At 38.9% G+C, this 12,380-nt stretch overlaps 1 protein-coding gene across 2 annotated transcripts in view; it reads right to left on the reverse strand.

The window, feature by feature from the left end:
• LOC111834254 (uncharacterized) overlaps positions 1 to 8,992 on the reverse strand; it is a 28,890-nt gene extending 19,898 nt beyond the window's left edge. For both annotated transcript variants that reach the window (XM_072703127.1, XM_072703125.1), the window contains exons 1-6: positions 8,881 to 8,992; positions 8,414 to 8,459; positions 8,248 to 8,301; positions 7,973 to 8,068; positions 6,854 to 6,901; positions 6,446 to 6,616 (exon numbers count right to left, since the gene is read on the reverse strand). In XM_072703127.1, coding sequence (XP_072559228.1) covers positions 6,446 to 6,616; positions 6,854 to 6,901; positions 7,973 to 8,068; positions 8,248 to 8,301; positions 8,414 to 8,459; positions 8,881 to 8,892 — 427 coding nt within the window. In that variant the 5' untranslated portion in view covers positions 8,893 to 8,992. The remainder of the gene's footprint in view (positions 1 to 6,445; positions 6,617 to 6,853; positions 6,902 to 7,972; positions 8,069 to 8,247; positions 8,302 to 8,413; positions 8,460 to 8,880) is intronic.
• Between the last annotated feature and the right edge of the window lie 3,388 nt (positions 8,993 to 12,380).

The raw sequence follows: 12,380 nt of genomic DNA on the forward strand, positions 1-12,380 counted from the left end.
TAATTAAGAAATTTCCAATTTACCCGGGCGAATGCCTTTTCTGCATTTAAAGAAATAATTGTAGTTTCTAGTTTGTTGATGGTAGAGTAATCCATTAAGTTAATTAACCTGCGTGTGTTGGCTGCCGACTGTCTACCTTTGATGAAGCCTGTTTGATCTGGGTGTATTATGAAAGGGGTGACTTTCTCCAGTTTTTTTGCTAAAGCTTTACATATTAATTTAAGATCTGTGTTTATTAGTGATATGGGACGATAACTAGATGGGAGCGTGGGGTCCTTACCTGGTTTTAGGAGTAAACTAATATTGGCCGAGTTCATAGTTAAAGGTAATTTGCCGCTTTCTCTAATATGACATACCATTCTATGGAAAGTGGGCTCTACCGTAGTCCAAAATTCTTTATAGAATTCTGCTGGAAAACCATCTGGTCCCGGAGCCTTATTGTTGGCCATATGCTGAAGGGCATCATGGAGCATTTCCACCAATATGGTTCTGGTGCTGGTGAAGTTGCCAGTGCAGGTGAGGCTGCTAGCGCGGGTGAGGTTGCCAGTGCTGGGCTGCATCTCGCTTGGTGCATTTTGAGAACCAGAGCAGTGTGGTGTGCAAACTGGCCAGCAGCTATGGGGCTCCATCAGCTCCAGCTCCACGCACCGGGAGAGCAGAGGTTTGGGGGGGATTGAATGGCGTCTCCCCAGCTGGAGATCTAAGAAGTTCCCCAAAGTGCCATAATCCAATAAGACTCTCTAAACCCAGCTGCCCTTGGGTCCAGGACAAAGAAATAGGAACAGACACCCGTTTGGACAACTTTGGAGGAAAATTCAGGAGAAGCATGTTGAGCTGAAACCTCATATTCTGTCTGTGTATTAAGGGTGTCCCACTATTATCAGAACCTGATTCACTCTCAGAGCTCAAACGGCCATTTAGGTGAAGGAGGTCTGCCAGCACTGTGGGTGAGGTTCTCTTAGGGGTCGGAGTTGTTCTGTAAGCCTTATCTGCACACCACATAATATTAGGGTTTCCGGGGCTAGGAAAATACTGTGGCCCTCATTTATCAATCTAACATAGAAACCAGCACAGATCATAGTGTAGAAATCATCGTACGACACGTGATTCATGAAACGTTCGTATCTCACCAATCACAGCAGAATGATTGGGTGTTGATAAATGTGGCAGTTGAAAACCACTTAAATAAAATATCATGCAAACTACTTATTCTCACTTTAGACGTCTCGTCCCTAGAGTTTATGACATAGAAAAAAGAAATATGGCAAAGAGGAGAAACTTTTAGACAAGTTAACGTCTCAAGTTCAATTGAACCAATTGTTTCTATTTGGCAGCCTTAAGAGTGACATTAAAGGAAGCCACAAAAAAGAGATTTGGAAACAAATCACTGCTGTGGTCAACAGCGTTGCCACTGTCAACAGAACACCAGCCGAGGTTTGAATATTTTATTCATACAGCGGATATAAGAAGTGTGCACACCTCTGTTAACATGCCAGGTTTGTGTGATGCAGAAAAATGAGACCATGATAAATCATTTCAAAACTTGTCCCATTTTTAATGTGACCTATAACCTGTACAGTTCAATTGAAAAACAAACAATTCTGTTAGGGGAAAAAATATGAAAAGCAAAAAATGGACAATAAGCTTGTTGTATAAGTGTGCAAACCCTTGAACTAATGCTTTGTTGAAACACCTTTTGATTTAATTACAGCATTCAGTCTTTTTAGGAAGGAGTCGGTCAGCATGATCGACTCCGATTTTCAATTGGATTTATGTAGGAGCTCTGGCTGGGCCACTCCAAAATTTTTATTTTCTTCTGGTGAAGCCATTATTTTGTTGATTTGGGTGTATGCTTGGGGTCATTGTCATGCTGAAAGGTGAAATTCCTTTCCAGGAGACACCGGAAGGTTTTGAGTTTGTTCACATGAACAAACTGATAATGATCGGTTAAATAGGAGTGACATAGCTGTCCCCTTAATGCCAACCACAGATTCTAGCTGGTCCAACAGAATATTATGTCCACAGAATTGAATGCTGCAGTTAGATCTAGTAACGCCAACAAATATATACAATAATACAGCCATGGTCAGAAGGCATAAGCAAATCATTCATTACTTTTACTAAAGCTGTTTCTGTGCTATTATTTGGTCTGAAGCCAGACTGAACTTTCCTGCAGGAAGGAAAACAGCTGATAAACTACAACATTTGCTAGGATCTTTAAAATGAAAGGAAGATTTGAGATAGGTCTATAATTTCCTAAATCACTAGTTTTAGGTTTCTTGAGAACAGGTCTATTAACAGCCATTTTGAGAGGTTGTGGAACATATCAAAGCCTAAGAGACAAGTCTAACATTTAACAGGGTGATGCTAATCAGTGGTGCAATCTCCTTAAGAGGTTTTGTAGGAAATGGGTCGACTACAAGGCTAGTAGAAGATGTACAGGAGAAATTAAGTTCAAAAGTTCTGATTGTTTTACAGGGAAGAAAAATTCAAAGGTGTCATTATCAGTATTAATATGACTAGCAGAAGACTGTACACAGCAACAGATGTGCTCCAGATGGTCTGTCTAATCTTAGCTATTTTACCATTAAAAATGAAAGAAAATCATCACTCCTAATAGCTTCTGGGACTTCTGAGTTTAACACTGAAGAATTCTGTGACACAGATTCAAACAGGAGTTTAGCATTGCTTTTGTTCTCGTCTATTAATCTGGAGAGATACACAGACCTAACAGTCAGTAGTGATTGTCTATACTTGGAGAGGCTCTCTTTCCAGGTGGATCTGAAAACATCTAGCTTGGTTGAGCACCATTTCCATTCTAGCTCATTCCATGAATTTTGTGTGATTGTGTCCAAACAGGGGAAAACAATTTTAAAATTTTACACTTCGCTGGATAATGAATATTTTCTGTTAAAGTAAATATTCATATTTACTAGCTGTACTGAATCAAGTCCTGCTTCTTTTTCAGGCTGTGTTAGTTAGGAATGATTGCTAACTAGCTAATCGCTTGTTTGCGAGCTAGCTTACGTTAGCGTGTTGTGTTTACCCTGGCACTTCAGGCTGACTTCCTTTCTGAAATAAACTCGTCAGCAGTTGTCTGTCCTCTTTTAACTTTCTCGCTCTCTGCGGTCCTTGCGCTTCCGAAATCCTGATTTTAGTTCCAGTTTTATTTTGGGTTCGGAATTGGTGATAGCCACCAACTGAATAAATTATTTACATAATAGATTTGTGCACCAGGGAATCTAACCAGTTTTGGCTTTGAAGTGGGGGAGGGGAAAAGGAGGGGCGGCGGTGGGGGCAGGAAGCAGGCAGATAAGGACATAACAGTCAGATAAGCCGAACTTAACGTGTAAGTTATTATTTATTTTTACAATAACAGAAAGCATTAAAATTAGAAAGTAAAATCATACTTTCAAGGCTTCGGGGGGGCGGGTGCTTCCAGGCAGGCGCCTGGTTAGTTAGGTTCACTATTACGCTGTCGGACTCATTTGGAATGACACTTCATTTCCCTCTCCATCTCATATTTATGTATATTTATGTATTTTCTTGCATTTATGTATATATTGTAATCTGTATTGCTGTGGTATGTCCAAATACAGACAGGTGTATATATGTTTTATGCTAAACATTTTTTGTTTGCATGTTGGATATACAGTATGACTGATAGGCAGAGATGATGAGTGAATACCTTTAGTAGTTTTTACCTCATTACAATTTGCATGGTGATCCCAGAGAAATGATGCGTCACGGTAGCCATGTAGAGCATGGTACAGAAATGTTTGTGCACCTGCATCCTTACATGGTGAGATGACATTAGAACCTTGACGTCTTTCTTGTTTGATTTGTCCATCATACATAATCTCCCAATAACAATTTGATAGACCTTTTTATTAGAGCCCAGTGTAAAATGTGTATATGTACACAGTATATGCATACTGTATATGACCGGCCTTCCCCAATTAAACTGTACTGCATACACAGTTAAATTCCCCAGCTGAATAATCACACTATTTATTTGCAAATAACTGATTATACTGATTAAAATCTCATCCCCATAAAGAATCTGTTTCTTAGATGTGGTAATTCTGCAACAATGTACGGACCTCAGCCACTGCCTCCTCATTTTCCATGCATTGTAGCAGCCCATGTGATTCATGGAAGGCGCAGTGGACGGTTTTAATGTTTTTCTTGGACGGTTGCACTGTGATGTTGGTTATGTGACTGGGGTTGTGACAGTGGTGCATGAACACCAGGATGACAGGCTTGTCTTCTGTGGAAGGAAGAAACCAATTGCGTTAGCATGTGCAGTGATAGATGCTGTTGCTGGCCCTCTGTGGATAATTGCATATCTGATGTTGGGTGAGAAATTAAAAAGAAAAAGGGAAAAAAGATCATTGATTGTCTGGAGAAGGAAGTGACTGCTGGATTCTCAAAAACACTAGACTGCATTTTCTACTCCCACCACATGCTTCCATGATATATATGTAGATGTTTTTCTGTATAAAAATGTTACTGGTGGTACCAAAGTATCTTCACACCTCCAGTGTTTGTTTCCTGCCTCTCATTCTGTAAAGTTTGTAGGTTCTTCTCATGTTCTTGAGGGTTTCCTCCCCAAAACAAAAACATAAGGCAGCTAACTGATCTCTCTAAATTGCCAATATATAGTGCATGTGTACCCTCTGTTGGACTACAATCCCATCATGCCCTGTGCTTCCTAGTGTAGGCTCTAGGCTTACCACAATGTTGAACTGGACAAGTGGTCTATGATGGATGGATGGAAATGTTATTAAGGCCAAGATTCTTTGAAGTAAGCAAATGCACTACACATATTCAGTGTAACCTGTGTTAGTAAGAGACTCAAACTGGCACCATCTCTAAACTTAGCCTCATGTCGTTCCACTAATGCAGTTCAGCTTTAACTAATCAAGGCTCATACAAGACAGACTTGCAAAGTCTCACTTAGTGCGCAGACCCGATATATTTAGGAAGCCCAAATGAATGGATGAACGATAGATCGATCAATGAGTCGGAAAGCATGTAAAACGAGAGCGGTGTTTTTTTCCGCCACAGAACAAACGCTGCTGATGGAGCTGTATGAAGAATAGAAAGATGTAATCGCTAAAAAAGGCAATACTGTGGCCATAAACACAGCCAGGGAGTTCACTTGGCAAAGAATTACAGACAGACTAAATGCGTTAGTTATGTAAATGTGCCTAATACAGTGGCATGGTGGTTCAGGGGTTTATGCCGTCGCCTTAGACCGTGAAAGTTCCTGGTTTGATCCCTATAGCCAATGGGGAACTTTCTGGGTTGAGTTCACGGGTCATTCTTATACTGTATAATGTTATTCTATTATTATTAGTATTATTTCATCTCCGTGAAATACTTTCAACCACATCCTTGTGATATGTTCTGCACAAATAAACTTTATTAGTTATTAGTATGGTGATTAGTAAAATAGCAAAGACAAGATACGCTTATTTGTGCAGAACATTTCACACGGATGCGATTGAAAGTATTTTACGGAGATCAAATAATACAGAATAACATTATACAGTAAGAATGACACGTGAATTCAACCCAGAAGGTTCCCCATTGGCTATGGGGATCAAACCAGGAACTTTCATGGTGTAAGGCGTGCCACTGTACTAAGCAATTATATGTAACTTATGCATTTAGTCTGTCTGCAGCTCATTCTCTGGCTGTATTTATGGCCACAGTATTGCCTTTTTTAGTGATTACATTTTTGCATTTTTCATACAGCTCCATCAGCAGCGTTTGTTCTGCGGCGGAAAAAAACACCGCTCTCGTTTTACACACTTTCTGACTCATTTGGTCAATCTATCGTTCATCCATTTATTTGGGCTTCCTAAATATCTCGAGTGTGCGCACTAAGTGAGACTATGCAAGTCTGTCTTGTATGAGCCTTGATTAATTAAAACTGAACTGTGTTAGTGGAATGACGTGAGGCTAAGTTTAGAGATGGCGCTAGTTTGAGTCTGACTTTTTCGGGAAAGTCTGCCTTTCTTTAGCTACTTTCATGGAATACCCCCCTGGTTAGAAAGAAATGATTTTGTGCAGTGTTTTGTGCAGTGTTTTAGAATCACTGCAAGTAAAAAAAAAAATAGAGCCCATTGTCATTTTATTTTATCTAAAAATTAATTTAGGTTGTTTTTCAAAACGAAGTGGGGAGCCCAATATCTTGTAATTCATTAGTCTAATTTTACAGCCTTGAGTGACTGTCATGCTCATTGTAAAAACTGAGGACTTGGCAGATATGGATGGATTGTTGATCTGAATTAACTTTCACAGGGAAACTTCTGAAATGCAGCTTCTATTAAACCAAAGCTGAAGAGACAGACGACACACTGTCTGTTAATTGTAGTTATTTTGCTTATTTGTCAGATCCCAGGTGACATACAGCAGAGACTGAATCCTGACTCACCTGTAACTCTGGCCATTGCTGCCTCCATGTCTGTCCCAATCCGAGAAACAACAGGACAGAAGACCAGGATGACGCTGCTGCTCTCTGCACTGCAGAGCTCTATCTGCAGATTCAGCTTTTGCATGAAGGTTTTATGGGTCCGGAAAGTTTCTCCAGAAACCAGCATGTGGACTTTCATTGGGGAAGAAAAAAAGAATTTAAAATTAATTTACAACTCTTGTGAACAGGAAGGGCATTTTTCACCTTGGATGAGATTCTATGAAGTAACTGGAACATAATTAAACAGGATATGACACGATGATCAGTTTTGGAGTTTAGTTGTAAAATACAGAAACAGACTTTTGTTGAAACTAACTAAAAGTGAACTAATTCTAATGTCAGAGACTTGAGAATCGCCGGACAGCTTACCTGGAATGGAATCATGCAGAATGTTGTAGTTACTGTTGGGGATGCGTTCTGTAAAATATTTGCATCTTCAGTTGTAGATACAATGAGTTAAATAATACTGGGAAGGATAACTAAAACTAAAGACAATAACATTTTGCATGGATTTATATTATGAGAGAGAGAGAGAAAGAGAGAGAATATGGGGATTTAACTTGATCTGAAGAACTATGTCCTAATGGTAGGCCTATATTTTAATAAATGTACAGTATACATGCTCCCATTAGTAGATTTTGAGAGATGCCTTTCTGTCCATTTAGAGAAATAAAACCAATTTCAGGTTCATTTCACTAGGCCTACTCCAAATGTAGGTGCCGTTATTATTATTATTATTATTATTATTATTATTATTATTAATGCCTGTGTCTGCGTTTGTAACGCCACGGTACCTGCATTATTAAAGGATGGGTAACATCATCAAATAAATCTTAATAAACCTAGACATTTCATTTATTAAAGCTTATACATTTCATAAATTTATGAAGCTTGTTTAAGTGTCTAGGTTTATTAAGATTTATTTGAATCAACTTGTTAACTTTAGTACTTTAAGAATTTACATTTTGTGAATCTTAATATACATATTAATTAATTAATATTATTTGTATTTATACGATTTAGTTTGATGAAAATTTCTTATAATTGAACTGTATAAGTTGAAAAAATTACCCAAATACTTTTTCTGTGTATAGGGAGTGGATGTAACGAATTAGAACTACTCACATCACTGGGATTAAGCAGTGTTTCAGATTATTGTATTTTAAGTATATTTTTAAGCTGTAATTTAACCGGTTAGTAATGCAAGTAATCTGCTTCAATGTTTCGTTACATCACTATCTTAAATAGTAATGTTATAAAAAATATTTTATATATATATATATATATATATATATATATATATATATATATATATATATATATATATATATATATATATATATGCGCAGTTCTGAAGGTAAGCCTCGTTAAATGAGCAATCGCGTCATTGCATTCCGCTGCGCAGCATTTAAGGTGGACCGGAAAATCCGAATAAGGAGCCAACTTCAGCCTCGAGATGTCGGACCTGAGAATTACGAGACAACTTACCAATAGGTATTCTGCCCGTCTTGACCAGATACCAAAACATGATGATGACGACACAGCATGCTATGCTTAGGCATAGTAGTGTTAAGTACAAACCACCTGTAAAATATTTCCATCATGAGTCAGCTGCAGTGAACAGCCAACAGTTTAATTCAAGCATTCACGCCGGTAAAGATGGCGGAATTTTGTTGTTGTTGTTGAATTAGATGGAAAATGAATCATTTACAAACGGAAGACTGCAATCTTGAGAAGTATTCTCAAATGCAATTGATACTTGCCAATGGTGTAAAGTATATATAATCCAACAGCCAGACATGTGCAGCAAAGGCTACCTGTAAAGGGGGAAGGGGGTGTGAATACTTTTGCAGAGGATTGTAGATTGTATGCTGTACCAGTTCAAAAACCGACTGATCGAAATCCCATCGTGTCGTGCGGCAGACTTACCACAAATTACATACATGTAATTGATTTGGTAGTTCGGTCGGCTCGTCTGAAATATCGAAAAAGAAACCAAATGCCTTTACAAGACATGTTAAACCCCCTTTTACCTGGTAACCTTTACATAACCTATACTTCTTCAAATAGTCATGAAAACAAAATTAGATTTTAGAACAAAAATGAGTAGATGTCTGTGGCTTTTGGGTAGTAGCTTTAAAATGATATGTCGATACGACAGATGTGTTGGTAGACTACAGGTTAAGCCTTCGTGCATTGTACACTTTTCTGATACTATATAGTATAACCATTAAACAATACGCTTTGTCACAATTTAACCACATTTAAGTTTAGGCCTAAAAACCTCGTATTTACTCTGTCGGTAATTACTCATATTTCTTAAATGTACAAATTTTGTTAAATTACAGCAGCTTAATATGGTTTCCTAAATATAATTGATTACTGGCGCTGTTTACCTGATTAATCATGATTATTTTATTTACTGGCCGTTGTTTCCTGACGCGTCGAGAGACTGTTTCTCCTGTCTGGATGAAAGCGAAAGTAAAACAGATTAATCGACGCCAGGATCTCAACACATCCGGGGTTTTGCAGATCAAATTGCAGCCGAGCTTCAAAGTTCGCCTGTTAGTTCATTTAATGAAATTCAACAAACACGGAGTCGGTTTGCAACTGTATTTTTCATATATAACAACATAAGCAATCAGTCAAAAACTTACACCCCCACCCCCCAAAAGAGAAACATAATTGTATCCCAATACTACAACTAACACCGTAAAAAAACAAAACACGCTATGCCAATAAACCGAACACTCAGTGTAGAAGGGGGTGCACAATATTTCCTGTGTCAGACATCTCCAGTCCTTCCTCAGCTGATCTGGGGTACAGCACTACATCCCTGTCATCTGCATTGTGCCCACCCTCACCCTTTGTCACAGGCGACTGGAGTAATGATAGCTCTACAGGGTGGGCAGAGGCTGGGGAGACACAACGAGGAGTGGAGGGAATGGATGGTGAAGGCAGTGACAATGTGTATGAATTCGGCAGTGGCAGTGTGTACGAATTCAGCAGTGGCAATGTGTACGACTTCGGCAGTGGCAATGTGTACGAATTCGGCAGTGGCAATGTGTACGAATTTGGCAGTGGCAATGTGTACGAATTCGGCAGTGGCAATGTGTACAAATTCAGTTTTTTGAAAAGTTTGTGACCAACTTGGAGGTTTGCTTGGGGTCATTATCTTGCTGAATGACCCAACGGCGACCTAAAGCGAGACTTGCAGCAGATTTCTTTAAATTATTCTTCAAAATGTCAACATACTGCTCTTTTTTCATGACCCCATGAACACGAACGAGGTTCCCACTGCCTGAAAACATGATGCTTCCACCCCCATGTTTAACATTGGGAACTATGTTATAGGGTTGAAGGTCTCACCCTTCCTTCTACAAACAAAAGCAACATCCCTGTGCCCAAATAGCTGAAGTTTAGTCTCATCAGAACAAAGAACAGACTTCCAAAGCTCATTACCATGTTTCAAATGTTCATGGGCAAACTTCAGTTGGGCATTGATGTGCCGTTGGTTCAGCAATGGAGTTTTTCTTGGATGGTGACCTCAAAATCCTCCACGATGAAGAGTTCTCGCAACTCTCTTCCTTGACACATCAACTCCAGAAGAGGCCAGTTCAGCAATAAACACCTTGGCAGAGACCCAGGGATCCTTGTGGACATCTCTGATTATTTTTCTCTCCAAAGTTTTTAAGTCTTGTGCTTTCGGCTACACCCAGGTTTGTTTGCAACAGATTTTGTCTCCTGGTGCTTTGCAATGATGCATCGTACAGGCAATACAGCAGATGGTTCATCTGACCAACTAATTGAGTCAAATAACATCGTCATTTGCCCAGATCAAAGAAGAATTTTGACTTCCAAACACTGATTTCTTTTGGTATTTAGAATTTAGACAAGTGATTAATAAGCACGAGGAAACAAAATCTGATCTCCTGACCTCCATCGGCAATAGAACAATACATTATTGGTATCGAACTTGGCAAATCAGTGGGAAAGGTAATTTCCAGTCTTTAGAATAATCTCAGATATATGGAACAGGATGATTCCTTGTACATTAAAATGAAATGCAAAGCTGAGCTCTAGCAAGACATCTCTGTAGAGACAAGGGAAGAAATTTGGTAGGAGGCACATCTAGTGATCTGTTCTAATAGTTCGAGAGAATTTAACTGGAGAATGATAGTTTGATATTTTAGGACACCACATGTAACAGTGAAGACTGGGCCCTCCTCTATAGTGAATGCTGGAGTAACTGAGGGGAAACTGACTCAAATTCTGTCCACACATTTTGGTCATGTTAGAAGTAGAGAGGTTATAGGGATGAGGTTCATAAAGCTCCGAGTCTTATTTTAACTGCTTCGGTTATAATAACTGGACGTGAGAGTGTAAATACCTTCTCCCCCCCTCCCTCCCCGCTCTGTCCACTCCCTCACCTCCATTTTAGGGTCTTTCTTATCTTTTAATTTTTAAAATACATCTGTATTTTATTTGTATTTCATGTATTATTTATATAGATATATAAAGTAACTGTATTTATGACTGTTTGTGACTGTTTGGTTGAATTTGATTGTTTTTTGTTGACTATCATCAATAAACATTCAAAAAAGTATAAAAATCCTGGGCATATACACACTATTTGTGTCAATACTAATTCCCCATGCAGAGGGTCTGTTTCATCGCTAGAATTTCCTCAGTTTCTCTTGCACGTCTGCGACCGCCTGCTCATTTTCCTGGCATTGCAGCAGCTCTTTAGTTTCATGGAAGGCACAGTGGACGACTTGCACTTTGCTGCTATTGGATGGTTGCACTGTGATGTTGGTCATATAACTGGGGTTGTGACAGTGGTGCATAAACACCAGGATTACACCCTAATGGTATATTTTTCAGAAATACACACTCCTTAGCGGATTTACAGAGATGCCTTTCTGACCATTTAGGAAAATTTAAACAGTGCTGATGCAATTTTAGGTTCATTTTACTACTCCAGTTATAGGTACCATTGTTGTTGTTGTTCGTTCGTTATGCCTTCGTTTGTACATTTATCAGGCCATTGTCTGCCGTCTATCACAATCGACAAACCTCAAAATGGGTTCTTGATTCAATCCCAACTGCTTGTCGGAAAATTTGAAAACGAAACCATATAGATTGACTGCCTTTGTAAAGGCGTTTGCATAAGTCTATTTCAAACAGTCGTAAAAACATGGCACTGGTCGGGATGAAATCAGCCTCGCACCCCCAAAACTGCCGGTACTCCTGCAGTATCAGTAGGGGTGTGTAGCTACCATCCAAACCCAAATCTGCACCATTGCTGTTAAATTTTATAAGGAAGTTGCTTCTGAAAGATACACATACAGCTATTATAGCAATCGATAGATTAGATGCATTTTACACTTATTGGATACTGTATAGTGTACGTTACCTGCAGTCAGTACTGCGCGCGTCTGCTTTCACTTTCTTATTAAACATATCATGTTTTATTTGTTTCTACAATATGTAGGCTACAGCAGCCTGATGCTGTTTCTCAAATTATACATTACCACATTATTCATGATTAATTTATGTATTTGCTTTTATCTGTTTATGCTTCAAATGAGGTGTTTATTTCACTGTATGAACCAAAGTGAAAGTAAAATAGTAGATGGAAGTTCCCCTATGCCAGCGTCACGTAGGCCTACCGCGGTAAGGTTCCATATTCCATATTCATTTCTGCAGGCGGTTTTTAATCACAGATTTTTAATGCCTGGCACTCAAACAGCGATGCAGATCCATAATTAAATCATTTGTCTGCTAAGGGTTAATAGCCGCGAAAACAGGAAATTTCAGATCGAGATATTGGTTCAGCATTTTGAGTTGATGGTAACTCTGCATAACTCCAGGTGAGTTTAACTTGCTGACATTA

Source organism: Paramormyrops kingsleyae, chromosome 19, assembly GCF_048594095.1.
Source record: "Paramormyrops kingsleyae isolate MSU_618 chromosome 19, PKINGS_0.4, whole genome shotgun sequence".
NCBI lineage: Eukaryota > Metazoa > Chordata > Actinopteri > Osteoglossiformes > Mormyridae > Paramormyrops > Paramormyrops kingsleyae.